The 19,583-nt window shown below is 37.5% G+C and overlaps 1 protein-coding gene across 1 annotated transcript in view; it reads right to left on the minus strand.

The window, feature by feature from the left end:
• LOC126101285 (uncharacterized) overlaps positions 1 to 19,583 on the minus strand; it is a 137,751-nt gene that overhangs the window by 15,435 nt on the left and 102,733 nt on the right. Inside the window, exon 9 of the mRNA XM_049911966.1 lies at positions 11,871 to 12,029. Coding sequence (XP_049767923.1) covers positions 11,871 to 12,029 — 159 coding nt within the window. The remainder of the gene's footprint in view (positions 1 to 11,870; positions 12,030 to 19,583) is intronic.

Below are 19,583 nucleotides of genomic sequence, written 5' to 3' on the forward strand. Positions count from 1 at the left end.
GAGGTGCTCTTCGCGGAGGGCTGCTGTCGCTCAGAACACCAGTATATCACCTAAAAAGGCGAAAGTGAAATCTAGCCGTCGCAGCACCTCATCGATTAAATGTTGCCATATCTGTGCAGTGTTTTTTAAACCAAATGGCATGCGTAAAAACTCGAAAAGACCAAAAGGGGGTAGTGACTGCTGTCTTCGGTATGTTACTGTCAGCCACCAGTATTTGGTGGTATGATTTTTTACAGTCGACTACACTGAAACATTCAGCTCCGGCCAATTTATTTGTAAAGTCGCGAATGTTGGGAACTGGATACCGATCAGGTATCGTACGGGCATTTAACAACCTATAATCACCACAAGGTCTCCAACTTCTATCTTTCTTCCACACTAAATGTGAAAGCGAGGCCCATGCACTATCAGATCTTCGTATCACTCCCATTTCCAACATCTCTTCGAACTCAGCTTTTGTGTCTGCAAATCTGTCTGGGGCCAACCTTCTCGGTCTGAGGGAGACCAGAGGCCCAGGCATAGTGTTTATGTGGTGAACTGTATGATGGGCCACCATGGCTATTGGCTGCGTTGACAGTTCTCTAAGTTAGCATACTTCTCACTCCAACCAAACTGTGTACCTTCTCTGTGATTATTCCTTCATGACCATGCACCACCTCTTTGCCCGTTCTACGCTGCGATAACCGAATGTCCACCACAATACCGAATGCATATAGAAAATCTGCTCCTAATATGCACTCTGCCACATCTGCAGTGACAAAAGTCCAATGACAAATAATACTAGGTCCTAAATTCACTTCCTTGACACAACTGCCAATGTCATTATGGGCTGTTTATTTGCAGCCTTGAGGCAAAATGATGTGCTGTCACTGAGGGAAGTACATTTCCCCTTTGGCCACGTGCTGACATCAGACCCCGTGTCTATCAAATAATAACACGAAGCCATCACATCCCGAACATAAAGTCACCAAGATTTTGAGGCTCGCTCCCCGAATCACCGATGATGCCAACACAACTGCTCCTTCCAGGCATCTCCGTTGTCCTTATGTGTCGGCAGGACCTCTCAACGCCTCCATCTGCTTCTGCAGCCTGTCTAGCTGCTCCTTGAGTTTTTGAAGTTGTGTACCAGTAACAGTGCACTGCTGCTTATTAATCGCCGCCGCTTCGTATTCTTCCGTCGTTGCCTCCACCTTTGCTATACTGAGAGAATTTGTTGGTTCAACTGTTGCATGAACCCTGTTGGTGAGTTGGAGTAGTGCTTGTATACTGTATCCGTCATTCGCTGCCACAGCTGCTCTTACTGCAGGTGGAAGCTGTGCTGCCCAAACGATATGAAGTGTGATGTTCGAAAATTCATTTTCCGTCACGATTCCACGCAAATGCCTCCAATATTCGGAGGGAATTCTGTCACCTCTACATTCACCTCGCAACACCTGGCAGATTCTTTGATCTAGCGGTTTAGTAAGCCGGCTTATTAAAACGCCCTTCAATGTTGTATATTGTTGCATTTCCGATGACCATCTAATTATCTCCTCAATCAATACCGCTGCCCTGACATCCACACTGTTTGCCATTATTATGAACTTTTCCCGGTTGTCAGTTACCCGATTATGCGTGAATGCCAGTTCTAACATGGAGAGCCAAAGTTCTGGTTTATCAGCCAGGAAGGGCGGCGGGTGTACTTTCATGCATTGTCCCAGCGAATCTTCCTCTCGTATATGTGTTCTGGCCGCGGATTTTGTCATGGTAATATCACTGCCTTACTCTGCTGAATCCATTCCATGGTGTTGAACGTCATTCCATAATTTCTGAACCTGACCGTGCAGCGTACCTTGCTGGTGTACTGATCGTGCTGTAGAGCTTCTGTCATTTGGCGTATGTTGCAGTGTACCTTCATTGTCCTTCTCCTCTGCCTCTTGCTGTATATGTTCTTTTGACTTTGGGGTCACCACTTTGTAGCCACTATGTAGCTCCTTTCTATTAATCATAGACTCGTTCGTATTCTTAATGTTCAACTTTACTGTGAAGCAATGAGCCAGACATTAACATAGAACAACTAAGACAAAAACAAACACAAAGCAAAGAGTCTTCGCTGCTGCCCCTGTACTGTGCACACGTAACTATCCGTCTGCGTGCTCTCACACCTTTTTTTTTTTTGTGAGAGAGAAACAACCAATACCATGTATACTCTAGAATCTTGTATAGGTTAAAAATATCTCAGCTGTTTCATTAAAAGAATTCATATGATTTTGTATAAAATGTATTATATTTCAGGCTAAAAGGTATAAAAAGAAATTAATGTATAACATTGATAAGTACTAACAGTTAAAATTACTCCTCTTTTAAAAATATTTGAAATTACAAAATTTGTTGCATATTTAAAATTCATATTATTAATTGCACAATCAAACACTAATTATTAAATTTGTTTATGGATTAATTTATGACATAATGATATAATTTGGGAGAAAGTTTGTAAAATCATTTGCTTTGTAAACTCTTTGGAAACTGTGAGTACTGCAACATGTAAGTTGTGGTGGGCATTCCTTTGATGGAAATGCATATATTTTGCTAAACTTTTCAACAACAATGTAATTATTGGTTTTGAATATGGAAACTGTAAAGTTAGTGTGACTTAGAAGAATGGGATAAAATAAAAGAATGTTTATAGCAACAGGCAACTCTTCAATACTTCCTGGCAGATTAAAACTGTGTGCCCGACCGAGACTCGAACTCGGGACCTTTGCCTTTCGCGGGCAAGTGCTCTACGGCAAAGGTCCTGAGTTCGAGTCTCGGTCGGGCACACAGTTTTAATCTGCCAGGAAGTTTCATATCAGCGCACACTCCGCTGCAGAGTGAAAATCTCATTCTGGGAACTCTTCAATAGTTATTATGTCATCACAAATGTAAGGAATCAAAATTTTCAGCTGCAAGAAAGTATTCTTAGACAAGACTTGAGCCATCTACAAGAACGAGATAAGTCAAAAGTTCTTCTTTTGTAACCTTACTCCTCTCATAATTTTCAAAAATTTGTGCAAAAAATGAGAACTTTAATGGTGATGTGTGGGAGGGTAAGATTACAACATACATACAAAGCTGTGCTCCAAACATACATTCTTACAAATGTCTTCCTAAATTAAGGCCTATGTTTGATACACGTACATTTCTCTTGGCTAGGAATGCCCCTTTTGGCAGTGCTAGTCTGTTTTTGTGTCTATCTTGCTCTGACCATCATGGGCTAATCTTCTGCTTAGGTAGCATTCCTTAACTTCATCTACTTCGTGATCACCAACACTGGTAAGTTTCTCACTCTTCTCATTTCTGCTACTTCTAATTACTTTTGTCTTTCTTCAATTCATTCTCAGTCCATATTCGTCACTCATTAGATTCTTTATTTCATTCAACAGCTCCTGTAATTCTTCTTCGCATTCACCGAGGTTAACCATGTCATCAGCAGATCTTATTATTGATAGCCTTTCACCTTGAATATTAATGCCACTCTTGAACTTTTCTTTTATTTCCATCCTCACTTCTTTGATGTACAGATTGAACAGTAGGGGGAAAACAGTACACCACTGTCTTACCCCTTGTTAACTAAAGCACTTCATTCTTGGTCTTCCAGTCTTGTTGTTCACTCTTGGTTCCTGCACATATTGTATACCGGTGAACCTGGCATTGCTTCACAACTGCTCAGTAAGTACTGGAATTGGACACATGTTCTAATCTCCTCCTCTACCCTCCCTCTATTTTCCTCCTCCTGCACATCTCTCACCATCCCCCCTTTCCCTTGTTTCTTTATCCATCTCCCCCTTCTCCCTTTCGATGTCCTTTTCCTCCCTCCACTTCAACCCTCTCTCTAACTTTCAGCCTTGAGTATTGTTATTACAAACAAAACTTTTAGTGGGAATTTTAGTTACTTAAAATGAGTGCGTAAATCAGCTGGGATCATTGATATACAGCTTATGAGAGAGACCTCTCCAGCAGCTGGATCTATGAGGATAGTAGCTTCTATGACAGTATTTTGCGCAGTTTTAATCTGTGAACAGCTAAGATTACAAAGTTTCAGATGATTCAGATTCTGTAGTAGTATTCTAAACATAAGCCATAAATGCAATTTTCTTGTTTCTTTTAAAACCGATTGTGAGGAAGAAAACAAACCGTATATTGTTGTGCATACAATTTTTGTTTAAAATTTTACACACGCACGCGCACACACACACACACACACACACACACACACACACACAAACACACACAAAGAATATTTACAGAAAAAAATGATTTGTCTAATGTCCTGATAACACAGTTACTTTTTCGGTTCACAGCGCAGCGTTTTCTTTCTCACAGCCAGTTTTAACAGAAAACCTGTATATTTTTTATTAAAAAGATATGCAGTCTATGTTCATATGAATATTTATAGAGTACCATGTAAAAATTTGAAGTAAAGTGATCAAGGACTTTCTGAGATTTTTGTTAACAATTTTCCCCTTTTCGTATTATACATATGTTTATATACTATATGTATTTTAAAATATGAAGCTCATGTCAGTCTGAACGTTTATAAGAGCATCACGTAAATATTCAGAGTTAATCACTCAATAACTTTTCAAGATTTTTATTTTTGCTAACAAAGTTTCCCTGTTATATGACCTATATGTATTACATATATTTGAAAAATCTGTAGCTTATGTCCATTCAATTGTTTATTACAGGGAAGCTAGAAAATTTAGAAAGGGAAATGCTATGGTTTAGTCTAGATATAGTGGGGGTCACTGAAATGAAAGGGAAAAAAAAGACAAAGTTGAAGTAAATCAGTCAAGAACTTTTTGAGATTTTTGGTAACAATATTAAACAACTAATTGTCTTTAGAACAGATTACCCATCTTCCCCTATTGTTTATCCCTATTTCTCCCAGAATTTCAAACATCTCGTACACCATTTTACATTACTGAACATTTTTTACAGGTCGACTAATCCTCTCAACGTGTTTGGTTACTCTTCAGTCTTGCTTCCATTATCAATCCCAACATCAGAAATGCCTCTCTGTTACTTTTATCTTTCTTACAGCCAAACTGATTTTCATCCAACAGATCCTCAATTTTCTTCTCCATTTTTCTGTATGTTATTCTTGTCAGCAACTGAGCTGCATGAGTTGTTAAGTTGACTGTGTGATAATTCCCACACTTGTCAGCTCTTACAATCTTGGGAATTGCATGCATGGATGTCTGCTGGTATATCAGCAGTCTCATAACCCTACATCCAAATGTGAATAGTTGTTTTGTTGCAAGTTCCCCTAATGATTTTAGAAATCCCGTTGAAATGTTGTCTATCTATTCTGCTTTATTTGATCTTAAAAAGTTCCAAAACTCTTAAATTCCGATTCTATTACTGGATGCCCTGTCTCTTCCCTGTCGACTCCTATTTCTACTTCTGTCATATCAGCAGACAAGTCCCCTCCCTCAGAGGCCTCCAATGTACTCTTTCCACCTATCCTCTCTCTCCTCTGCATATAACATAGCAATTTCCACTGCACTCTCTTAATGTTTCTGCCCTTGGTTTTAATTAATTTTGACTTTTCTTTATTCTGAGTCAGTCTTCTGGACAATCACTTCTTTTTTTTTATTCCTTAACTTTTTTCATGCAGCCAATTTGCCTTAGCTTCCCTGCACTCCCTATTTATTTTTTTTTTACAAGTGACTTGTACTTCTGTGTTCTTCAATTTCCCTGAACATTTTTGTACTTCTTTCCTTCCTCTATCAACTGAAGTATTCCTTTTGTTACTGATGGTTTTTCATAATTATTTCTTTTTATCTGTTTTTCTTTCCAACTTCTGTGATTGTCCACTTTACAGATGTCCATTCCTCTTCAACTGAACTGCTTGCTGAACTATCATTAGTACAGTATATATAGTCTCAGAGAACTTCAAGCACATCTCCTCACTCCAAACTACTCCTGTCGCCCACATCTTTGTGCACTGATTCTTCCTTACTAGTCTCTTAAACTTCAAGCTGCTCTTAATCAAAGTCAAATTATGCTCCATACCACCTCCTAAGTACATCTTACAATCCAATATTTGATTTCGCAACCTCTGACTGACCATGATGTAATCCAATTGAAATTTTCGCATGTCCCTTGGCCTTCCCCTCCCCTTGTGATTCCTGAAAATTTATTGCAGAACTCACCTCGTCTATCTCCTCTCTTATTGCTGCTACTAAGCCCATATTCTCTAGTACACATTAGCTCTGCTACTTTCCTTACAACTGCATTCCAATCCCCCATGAATATTAGATTTTTACCTTCCCTTACGTACTAAATTACCTGTTCAATATCCTCACATTCTCTCTCTCTCTCTCTCTCTCTCTCTCTCTCTCTCTCTCTCATTATCATCATCATCTTTTCCTAATGATGCCAGCATATATACCTTAACTATTGCTGTCAGTGTTGGTTTGTTGTCGATTCTAATGAGAACAACTCTATCCCTGAACTGTTCATGGTAACTCACTCTCTGCTCTACATTCCCATTCATAACAAATCCTACTCCCATTATACCATTTTCTGCTGCTGTTGATATTATCCTATACTTGTCTGTCCAAAAATCCTTGTCTTCTTTCCATTTCACCTCACTGACCCCCACTATATCTAGATTGAGCCTTAGAATCTCCCTTTTCAGGTTTCCTAGCTTACCTACCAAATTCAAACTTCTGACATTCCATGCCCTGCCTCACAGAACGTAACTGTTTCATTGGTTATTTCACCTTTTTCTCGTGGTCACCTCGCCCTTGGCAGTCCCCTCCCAGAAAACCAAATGGGGGGCTAATTCTGGATTTTTGTTCCAATGGAGAGATAATCATGACACTTTTCCAATTACCAGCCACATATCCCGTGCATATTAACTGCGCGTATTTAATGTAGTGGTTTCCCTTACCTTCTACATCCTCATGCCATAGGTAACTGCTGACTTTTCCACCTTTTAGGGGCATTTTGCCACTGTAAGAGCAAGATAGTGACCTGAACCTCTATCTGCTCCTCCACCCTCTTTGACAATGCCTTTGGCAGAATGAGGGTGGCTTCTTCCGCTGGAAGTCTTTGGTCGCCATTGCTGGAGATTTGTATTCAAAATTTAAGCAAGGTTCATACCCAGGACCCATGACATTTTGATTACTTTTCAAAGATCACTGCTTACACCTTACTTGCAGATAAAGCCCCCACCACTGTTGTGATGAACTGCAGTGGTTAGTGAGTGGACAGTCTTTGTCAACACCTTCACTTACAAACATCAATAACTGGTCACATCCTTAGGCTCATCTCTGACATTTTCACATGAATCCAACCTGTTCCCCTCCATTCCTACCATCTCATGCACAAGCTCCCCAGAACAAACAGTCACAATAAATTCCGCAATTTGCCTGTTTACTGTATTGTCGTTAAACATAACCCTTAATCCTCATCCCTTGTATCACTACAAGTAACACACAACTGCCTTCATGTACACCTGGATAAGCATTCTCCACACTTGTTTTCTGAGTAATTCCATTTCAAATAAAGTTTAGTTTCATTATCTAAGTTAACTCTAAACTGCAGTCTTATCTGGTCACTGGTTACTTACAAACTGCATATATTGTATTTCTGGCAAGATTATAATATATTGTGTGTAACTGGAATGTATAATCAACAAACAGTTGTTCATTGTGATTCCCTGTCACTATTTTTGTGATGTGGCACAATTAGGTGAGGGTTCAGTTGACAGCGGAATAATGGAGTAGATCAAAGAATTATATAATTACACCAACTGAAAGCAAAAAATCTTGCCTATTTCCCACTAAATCTTTGTATTCAAGCTATGTAAAAGGAATACAAAAGACAAATATTTATAATACCTTTTAAGTTAGTTCCATGTAATCACAGTGCCAATAATATTTCAAGATACTATTACATTACTCCTGGTATGTATAGCTGAATACTTGTGGTCATGACCTGCCACAACAAAAATCATAAATCATACAATCTTACTTACGTGACAAGAATAATACCCTGCATTAGTTCACTGCCAATAACAGTAATAATAAATCCATATAAAGTAAAACTTCATTTATACATTTTTCACTTATATGTTTTTCTCACTTATACTCTTCCCACCCCCCCTCCCCCCCTGACGAATTATCACAGTGTGCACAAGTTCTGATGCAGTGTTTCAGAGTTCGTTGTCGAGAAGTGGATTGGTAAGGCCGATATTGGACTATAATAAAATTTGATAGTGTAATAAGGAACTTTGTCGAAGTTAGGCATTGGTAAAATTTTCTTTGATCAACTCTAGTGCCTCGCATTAGAGTTCTTATCAAAGGAAGTGTTCACCTTATGTTTACTGCATGGAGAAATCAACCACTTGGAACACTAGCATCACTGCAGCTGTCTGACACACAATGTTTATCAATATGACTCCCAGATTTACATGGTGCATCGCATATATAACGAAATTAATAGAAATATTCGAGGCAGATGAAGCACTGTGTAGCTTACGGCATCCCGAGTACAGAAACAGAATAAAAAGTGAGAACTATAAAAAAAATTGCTGATGCTATTAGCCATGAAGTACAACCAAGATACACCCCCAAGAATACAAAGGAAAAAATCTACAACTTCTGTGGAAATAAAAATTTTTCATGACTGCAGTACGTGTTGAATTTATTTGCCTTCACGTATCTAGTGCAAAATAAATAGCTTCAAACATTTCTGGTATTATTTTCGTCAATGTGTACTGCAACATTAGAGTGCTACACCGGTACTGTAAACTAGAGTAGCTAGAAATCACAGTGTTATGTTAAGTCTGTCTTTTGCGGATGTAGCATTTCTGAGGAGTGTGTTCAGCTTCATAATATGAGGAGCCTCTTTCTTGAGCACATATTGAAATATACTCTCGTCCATTCCCAAAGGGATTTTCATGCAACTTTACATCCTCAGCTTGCAGCTTCTGTAGCAAATTTTTTTTTTTTTTTTGTATATCTTTTTCATCTCACCACGAAGTCCACAGCTTCACCCAGGTATGTTTCCTTTTCTTCCGTTTCTCTTGCAAATGCAATGACAATGCAACTGCAGACTAGGTATAATTTTACTTACGGCATCGGTAGCTTAGTGTGTCGATGTTGGCAATGACCATTCATTGCTGGGGATTCATTTCACCACAAAGTAAATAACTGAAGCTGTTCTTGCTCTATGCTTGACAGATTCTTGTATGAACCCTTGTCTGCTCAGTAACTTAGTTATACTCATAAAATGAACATTTCATAACAAAACATTTGCATTATATGAAGATGGTGTTGCCAACATCAGCACACTACACTGCCGATGCCATAAGTAAAATTGAACTGCAGAGAATAGTATTAAGTTGTTATAGGCCATTATGAAGGAACTTTGAGGAAATATTTGATGACAGTGAAATGCCCCCTTTTGTGCCACGTCAAAGATCATTGTGAAAGAAAATTTGATAGTATAATACTGGCCTAAGCTCCATCTATTAACACAGCACCACGGTTGCCAACTAGAAAATCACTTTGTTGCGAGCATCCGAATCCAACTAACACTTAATTTTTAATGTGACACACTTGAGATTGTTTTACAGATTGACAGATACACAACAACAGTATAAACTACAATTATAGAATCATCACAAAAACCAGATGTTATACAGAGACTGTACAGTATTGGAAAGTACAGTATAACGTATGAAGCTTACTATTACAGTAATGGGGACAGCCTTAGGGAAGGCTGGTAGTAGGTATAGCACTTATTTGTTTTCCCAAAATTACACGACTTCTGCTGAACTATGGCACAACTGGACAAGAATTGTTGCATGTCACTCGGGAATCCCGAAACACATCACACCTCATACTGTATAGGCTATAGTACTGTATTTCTAATTATTTTGAGAACTGGTAACATGAGTGGAAGAAAAAAGAAAAGCATTACTATTGATGAAAAGCTACAAATTTTGAGAGTTGTGAAGGAAAACAGTAATTGAAAGCAAGTGGACATTGCTAAGGAATTAGGAATTTCTGCATCTACTTTAAATTCTATAGTAACAAAGGCAAAGGAGATTGAAGAGAGTGCATGTGTGTTCGGAATTTCTACTAGTAAGCAAACCTGCATTCAGGGCAGGAAATATGAGGACATGGAAGATTGTTTATTGCAATGGTTCAGACAACATAGAGCAGAAGGCTTTCCTATTAGTGGCCCAACGCTTTGTGAAAAAGCAAAAAAATTTGCAATTCAACTCAGTGTGGAAAATTTCACTGCTCCATCAGGTTAGCTGTACAAATTTAAAGTAAGACATGGCATCAGCTGTCAGAAGGTATGTGACGAAAGCAAAAGTGTCAATCCTGAAACAGTGTGAGACTGGAAGTAAACCGTTTGAAAGAACAGACATCCCAATATGCTTTTAAAAACATTTTCAATGCGGATGAGATAGGCTTGATTTACAATACAATGCCTGACCCCACAATGGCATTCAAAGCCGAGAATTTCCACGGCGACAAACAATGTAAACAACGTGTAACAGTGCTGTTATGTGCTAACAGTGATGGGAGCAAGAAGCTCCCGCCACTTACAATTAGCAAATTTGCCAAACCCCATTGTTTTAAGGACACTGTCACGTTTCCCACAAAATACACTAGTAACACGATATTGTGGATTATGACAAAAGTTTTCGAAAGCTGGCTTCGTCATGTCGATGTGAAAATGGGTGCAGCAGGCCAGAAGTATTATTGTTTGCAGACAGGTGTGTAGCACATCCTCCCCTTACTTCCTGTTTGAGAAATGTGACCACGGAATTCTTTCCAGCGAATGGCACGAGTAAGCCCCAGCCACTTGACCTTGGAGTAATACATAATTTCAAGTTGCATTATTGCAAAATGATTGTGCAGCATGCCATCAGGTGTGTAAACATTGAAAAAAGAAAGAAATGAAAATAAACATTTTACAGGTATGAGTTTTACTTGCCATTTATTTCATGTTGTGCTACCAGAGCCAAAGAACACTTTGAGAAATTATTAATGAATTTGCTTCTTCTGATAGGCACTGTACTACACTGCAGCTTCATGGCACAGTTTCAGACTATACCATTCGGAACTGTTTCCGAAAAACCGGATTTGAAAATGAAGTCCATGATCTTGGTGGAAATGATCATATTGAGGATATTTACTGAAAGATGAAGAATGGAATTGACTTTAAGAGCAGGCATCATTTGAGGATTATGTGAACGTTGATGAAAACCTCATCACTACAGAACCCACAACTATCGCTGAGATAGTTCAATGTCATCGCAGGACCTGGAAGAGGACGAAACTGATGATGAGGTTGACACAGAAGAGCCTCAGCATTCCTCCATGATGTTTAACAATGCAGTAAATGCATTATAAATAATTAAACAACTTGTGATGCGCCACAGTGTTTCTGATAAAATAATGACAGAGTTATCCCATTTTGAGGGGACAGTGTAAGCTATTGCCATATCAAAGAAAAAACAAGCAAAAATTATGGACTTTTTTTTTTACAAAATGATGTTTTCTTCTGTGTAGAGGTTTACGTTTTTCTTTATATCTTTGTTCAGTATGGTACCTAGTAAGCCTATATAAAGTTATGTAGAATGTAACTTTTTATTTACTGGATTTTTCATTTGTGATACGAATTAATTTGATAGTACGGTGCTATATTTCATATACATTTTTCACACTTACACATTTTTTTCCTATAGTCCATTGAAAAAAAAAACATATAAACGAAGTTTTACTGTATAACAGTCATTCTCAGTGTCTGCTTTTATTCTTTAGTAAGTATGAAAATGCAGTTATTAACCTTCTGCCAGTAAATGCATTCACCTGTGTTGTTCATTTGGTGATTCTGGTGTCCTTGGTGCAGTAGGTGTTGTTATTAATGCACAATCAGTATTATTTTTATAGCTGATATAACCATTCTGTAATGGATGCAGGGTGACGGGATCGCTTCCATCTAGAACCTCATCATCAAAAAATCTGTACCTGCAACAAGGTATTTTTCAAGTCATTTCATTTCTGTTGCAATTATCAAATGATGAAACACACTGTGTGAAACTTTATTGATTTGTCCCATTAATTTTTTTATAATTAAATACAATGTCTGCGTACAGAGGGCTGTTGCAGGAGATTACACAATTTAAACATATTCTGTGCAGGAAAACATTTTATTCACAAATAATGTTTACACTTACATTACAAAATGACCTGTTTCCTTAAATTGCTAGAAAGACGAAAAGGAACAGATGTAACTGATAAAGACATAAGTGGAAGAAACTTTTATCAGTGCAAATTACTCACAAGTATTTTCTCCACAGATAAAACCAGTGCCATCAAATTACTATCTAAAACTTCGCGTACGTTTACCCTCTATAAGGATACTTGAATACAGAACCTCAATGACAACAGCTTCTGCTTCCTTATTTTTATGTATGTGCCATCTTCTGGCAATGGACACTGCAAAACTTATTCCAATGTTTGCATTCTATCATTCATGATTTTTGTAGGAAACTTCTATAAAAGATATGACGTATCATCATGGACAATTTGTTGTAGATTGTGTTGTAACTAGCTCTCAGTAAACCTATGATAAATCTGGATGTGGGATCTCACTTTTCTAAACAGTGTATCCTGATAAAATTATTGTCTTGTTCTACTAAATTGGCGACTTTGTTGCAACTTCTGGTTCATGACTCCCAACAAAAATGTAGCCAAGAGTGAAAAATTTACTACCTACAACTGTCTGGACCCTTGGGCAGACATTAAGTAATGGGTCGTGAGTTGTGCTTGGGTGGCTGAATCAATAGAGTACTTGCACGTGAAAGGCAAAGGTCCCAAGTCCGAGTCTCAGTCTGGCATACAGTTTTAATATTCCAGGAAGTTTCATTAACTGTTGTACCAATTTTCTTATGATTATTTTAGATATACAAACACATAAACAGGTATTTTAGGGCTGTGTTACCTTCACAGTGATTATCTAGTGGTACTAATATGTGTACTTATTTCTCCATGTATTCCAGAGTTACTATCACATGTGCCTCCCCAACCACCCACGTCCCTCCCACATCTCCCCTCCCTTTCGTACTCTCAGTTTCATCCCTAAGAGTGCTAGGGGTGTCAGACAGCAAGTTATTTTAAGGTGGGTATACATGTGTGCGGCTGCTTCTACTCCTCATCCTTTTTCCAACCAACTACATAATACAGACTGCATAAAATTTCCACTCAATCTGACAATTGTTAGGTGTCCTCTTAAATTCCCTGAAAGTAGTACGTGCTTTGATCAGGTTCCTTCACAAGTGTTCTCTCTTCCCCATTTCCATCATTTGCTCTTTTATTCTTACAAGGAGAGGTCCACATGGATGGGACTGACATTTGAAACCATCTGTATTATTGTGTAGGTTAGGGTTCCTTATATGAGACCCTGCAGCCATTCGCCCTCGTAGGCCCTCGTTTGCAAGTAGTCAATGAAAAAAAATTCATAATTTTGCATAATGTTCTATAGCTTTAGAAATAGTAGCACTGCATACACTGGCAGTGTAGTGTAATGGTTAAAAAGTCAGTTCTGTGCCTATGGCCCTATACTTGTTAGATGAATACATGGGAACACATCAAGGCAATTGCAGCGGGCGATTGTTAAAAAAAAAAAAAACATGTTGAACAAAATTTCCCACATAATATCTTCCAAAATTTCCTGAAAATGTGAATAATTCAAGAAAAATTATATATTATTTAATAATATGCAATATTTCTCTAACAGAAATGTATTTTTATTTACAACTTCTATTGAACCAAAACATGATGAGAGCAAACAGATATGAAGATTCTATCCCCCCCCAAGAATGAATATGGTAGCAGTTGTATACTTTATATGCTCTCCAGCAACCATTTGGGAAACAAATTATGCCTCAGTTTCATTTTTTGTGAGATTACTTCTGTAATCTTGGTTGAGTATGAATCTCGTTTCTGATTTTTTCCAATTCCACTGTTACAACCAGGAGCATTGCTTCATTGTGAAGGGATTTTGTTGTAGAAGTCAGTTATGGTGCACAATCTCCTGAAGAAAGTTTTTGTACCAAATGTGGCAAAAGATGAGAACTCGAAGTCTGTACAAAATAAAAAAATCTCTTTAAAGCAGACTGTGTGTTCAGAAGTCTTTTTCTTCCTTCCATCTTGTTCAGCTTCATCTGCTTGCTGCATAGCTTTTACTACATTTACCGTAATTATTATTGCCACAACATACCTAAGAACAGAGTCCCAGATTCATGAACTATGTACCAGAGATACAGTAAAACCCCTTTTCAACGAATCTCGGGGGACCAAAAAATTTGTTACGATTTAATGTCCAAAAACAAGTAGTGCAGCTGCAGACTGTATTTTAATTTGCGAATTGTAACACACTTATTCCTTAAAAGCGGAATTTAAAAGAAAGCGCGATTCGTTAAAACCGAATTTCAGGAACACTGTTTTTATGGCGTTATCGCCGGGACCAACGAAAGTGTTCCTTAAAAGTGGGTTCATTAATACGGGGTTTTACTGTAGTCATAAAATCTTATCACAGCAACCTTATCAATTATCCATTCAATATCCTGATGGTTTTCTGTTGACTCATTAACAGGAACTCATGATGAAGTGTGTACATAAATGTGAGCAAGAAAAATATACATTTTTCTTAAAGAGTTATTCCTCCCATAACTGAAAATGATCTTGAAGTAATTCAATATCTAGAATGCCTTTGTCATACAACAGGATAGGCTTACAACTAATGAAATACAAAACAATATCCTTTTGTTCTAAAAACAGTTATTTAGCTCCAAAAGTTCTCTGTAGCCATTTTGCTGTTATTTCAGTGTGGGAAAGTAGTGTTCAAGGAATCCAAGAATAATAAAGCAGACACCATCATACACTACAATGCTGCCAGTTATATAAATACAACTGTTGTGTTCTGCCAAGGTTTTTTCTGAATCTTTTCGAAAGCATCATGTCAGGATCATAGCGTCAAAAAAACTTCTCTAACTAACTTTTTTCTTTACAATGGTACTGGAACTATCTAGTCAACCTGGATTGCTTGCTGTTGTATCTCAACACAGTGCCTGAAGTAGGGTTTTCACCTTGGAATTGGCAACAAGTAGCCACAAAAGCTTCAAAATTTTGTGGATGATAGCCCAATTTTCGACTGTTCAGTAAGCAGCCATGGCTTGCTCTTTTCCTGAAGATACTATTACTGCATCTATCAATCTTTTCAACACCTCTGTATGGTGGGAGCAGATTTGCATCATACTGCAACACTAACTCTTGACAGTCACTGAGGTTAAATTATCTGTTTTTGCTGGAACAAGCAGATGAATGGTAGAACACTGTTCCATTTCTTCATACGTCATGTTGCTCCTGACAATTTGCAATGCTGTGGACTTCAATGATCTGTCTTCCTTGTGTTTTTTATCGGCACCAACCATGGGGATCACTCAATCTTCTTGATGTGTAAATGTTGTGAAGAAAAAAAGATAATAAGAATTTTCTCTATTCCACAGAACCAGACAGCTATGTAAAAGAGGTGGTCCCTCATCTTCACAAAATACCTCTTCCATTTCAATTTTTATTGTCTGCAGTTCAAGTCCAACATATTTGTAAACCTTACTTTTCATCATAGAGTTTGACTAATTTATCAATGCCAGTGTAATTCCTTTTATTAGGAAACTGTGTTTTTTGCCATGAAACAGAAACACTTTTGATCACTAATGCTGTGCTTCCAGTTTTTGTAGATTTATGGCTCTTAAGTTGTATGAAAAAAGTTTACAATTTTCTGATTTGAAAGTACTTTGACTACAATGATTTGTTTGGAAATACAGCTATTAACAGAGACATAAAAATGATTTCTTAAGTTCTGTGATGAACTATCAGAATAACCTAATGGTATTTTATAAACCTAAAAAGGCCACACCACAGATGTCACTTTGCATCAGCAACACGAATTGTTTGGAACAACAACTGAAAAATCATCCAAAAAAGAGAACATAATAATAATAATGAAAATAATGAAAAATTGGAAAACCACACTTAATATACAAACAAATTCAAATAATATCACATCACAGCCAATACAGATGAAGCGTAGAATATACCAAGGAGACTCATTAAGTCCTTTCTGGTTCTGCCTTGCTCTGAACCCACTATCCAACATGCTAAATAATACAAATTATGGATACAATATTACTGGAACATACCAACACAAAATCACACATTTGCTATACATGGATGATCTAAAACTACTGGCAACAACAAATCAACAACTCAACCAATTACTAAAGATAACAGAAGTATTCAGCAATGATATAAAAATGGCTTTTTGGAACAGACAAATATAAGAAAAATAGCATAGTCGAGGGAAAACACACTAAACAAGAAGATTACATATTGGATAACCACAGCGACTGCATAGAAGCGATGGAAAAAACAGATGCCTATAAATATCTAGGATACAGACAAAAAATAGGAATAGATAATACAAATATTAAAGAGGAGCTAAAATAAAAATATAGACAAAGACTAACAAAAATACTGAAAACAGAATTGACAGCAAGAAACAAGACAAAAGCTATAAATACTTATGCTATAACAATATTGCTCTACTCATTGGGAGTAGTGAAATGGAGTAACAGAGACCTAGAAGCACTCAATACACTTACACAATCACAATGCCACAAATACAGAATACATCACATACATTCAGCAACTGAAAGATTCACATTAAGCAGAAAGGAAGGAGGAAGGGGATTTATTGACATAAAAAACCTACATTATGGACAGGTAGACAATTTAAGAAAATTCTTTCTAGAACGAGCAGAAACTAGCAAAATACACAAAGCAACCACTCATATAAATACATCGGCTACACCACTGCAATTTCATAACCACTTCTACAACCCTCTAGATCACATAACATCAACAGATACGAAGGAAGTAAATTGGAAAAAGAAAACACTACATGGCAAGCACCCGTATCCTCTAACACAGCCACACATCGATCAAGACGCATCCAACACATGGCTAACAAAAGGCAATACATACAGTGAGATGGAAGGATTCATGATTGCAATACAGGATCAAACAATAAACACCAAATATTACAGCAAGCATATTATTAAAGATCCCGATACCACAACAGATAAATGCAGACTTTGCAAACAACAAATAGAAACAGTAGATCACATCACAAGCGGATGTACAATACTAGCAAATACAGAATACCCCAGAAGACATGACAATGTAGAAAAAATAATACATCAACAGCTTGCCTTACAACATAAACTTGTAAAACAACACATTCTCACATACAAGTATGCACCACAAAATGTACTGGAGAATGACGAATACAAATTATACTGGAACAGAACCATTATAACAGATAAAACAACACCACATAACAAACCTCACATCATTCTCACCAATAAAAAGAAGAAATTAACACAACTAATCGAAATGTCCATACCCAATACAACAAATATACAAAAGAAAACAGGAGAAAAAATTGAAAAATATATCCAACTGGCTGAGGAAGTCAAGGACATGTGGCATCAGGATAAAGTTGACATTATACCAATTATACTATCAACTACAGGAGTCATACCACACAATATCCACCAGTACATCAATGCAACACAGCTACATCCAAACTTATATATACAACTACAGAAATCCGTAATTATTGATACATGTTCAATCACCCAAAAGTTCCTAAATGCAATATAACATATACCGTACAGTTAAAAGGAAGTCACGCTTGATCAAGGTCCGCGTCACTTTCCATTTTTGACCAGACATAACGTCTGAGAAAAGAAAGAAAGAAAGAGTAATAATAATAATAATAATAATAATACGAGGGCCTTTTTTCTTTTTCAACCTACGATTGTTTAGTATAGAACCTACGTGAACAGCAGAAAGTGGACATGCACTGTAGGCTACTGCGCAACTCTCGCAATACACACTCTGCCGTTGCCGACCTCAAGGCAACAGGCTGAGTTGCATTACAGCAACATAAACATGGCTACCGTCATTGCTGCTCCTGCCAAGTGTGAATCATGAAGTGTAATTCAGTTTCTGAAAGTAGAAATTCATCGAAGAATGAGCCGATTGTACGGTGATTACTTCATGACTGATGGTGTTGTGCATGAATGGCGCCAAAAGTTTAAAGATGGCCGAAATGACGTGCACGACGTAAGGGCCAAGGACGCAAGTCTGTTGTTACAGCCGACCTTTTTGAACAAATTGACAGAATGGTTAGAGAAAATCTTAGGTTCACCATAACTTCTTTGTCTATGGAAATTCTGGATGTTTCAAGATCTGTACTGTTACTAAAAATTTAGGCTACAAAAAACTTTGTGTCGTTTGGTTCCAAAAATGTTGATGGGTACCCGCAAAAGTCACCGAATGGTATCAACTTTGAATTTACTTGACAGTCATCACGATGAAGAAGTGCACTTTTTGAAATCAACTGTTACTGTAGATGAAACTTGGATCCAATACGACATGCTGAAAACAAAACGACAATCACAACAATGGATACTCCCAAATTCACCAAACAAACCAAAAAATTCAAACAAACATTCAACAACAGAGGTTATGGCTACAGTGTTTCAGGGCCGAAAAGGTATTGAAACTTCCTGGCAGACTAAAACTGTGTGCCAGACTGAGACTCGAACTCGAGACCTTTTCCATTCGCGGGCAAGTGCTCTACCTTTGCCCACGAAAGGCAAAGGTCCCGAGTTCGAGTCTCGGTCCGGCACACAGTTTTAATCTGCCAGGAAGTTTCATATCAGCTGTGAAAGTTTAGACTTTTGTGGAGCGCCATTCAAAACAAACAAAGAGGAATGCTGACTTCAGGAATTATGTTGATCCATGACAACGGTCGTCCACACACTGTTGGCACAACCCAACGGCTCCTTGAACAATTTCAATGGGACATTTTCAATCATTCGCCATACAGTCCTGACTTGGCACCCAGCGACTTTCACCTTTTCCCTGAACTGAAGACGTGGCTAGGAGGGCAGCAGTTTCAAACCAACGAAGATCTTCAAAACAATGTCAATGCTCATTTGAAATCATTGGCGGCAACATTTTTTGAAGAGGATATTGCAAAGCTTGTCCACAGGTACTATAAATGTATCAATCTCTTTAGTGATTATGTTGAAAAAGAACCATAAGTGTACAAAATTTTTGGTAATAAAAGAATTGTTTTCTATGAACTTGTCTTTTACTTATAGTATAAGTCTCATAATAACAGTGTAAGTTAACCTCAATTATTTATGAAAAATCAGCTAACATAGATCCTATGGAGAATATTTGGTATTTTTTCCATGTTATCTTAGCAACAGAAAAATCATGTACTACTGGAAACAAAGCTCACTTGTTAATTAAGTTAATGAAAACTCACATTATTATCCATTACTGGTGTCTAAAACTAATTTCAAATAAAAGTGAAAAAACAATTACCTGAAATAAATGGTTATCTGGAAATGATGTTCAGAGTGAAAAATCCAGAACTTC

The sequence above is a fragment of the Schistocerca cancellata genome, chromosome 9, assembly GCF_023864275.1.
Source record: "Schistocerca cancellata isolate TAMUIC-IGC-003103 chromosome 9, iqSchCanc2.1, whole genome shotgun sequence".
Lineage (NCBI taxonomy): Eukaryota > Metazoa > Arthropoda > Insecta > Orthoptera > Acrididae > Schistocerca > Schistocerca cancellata.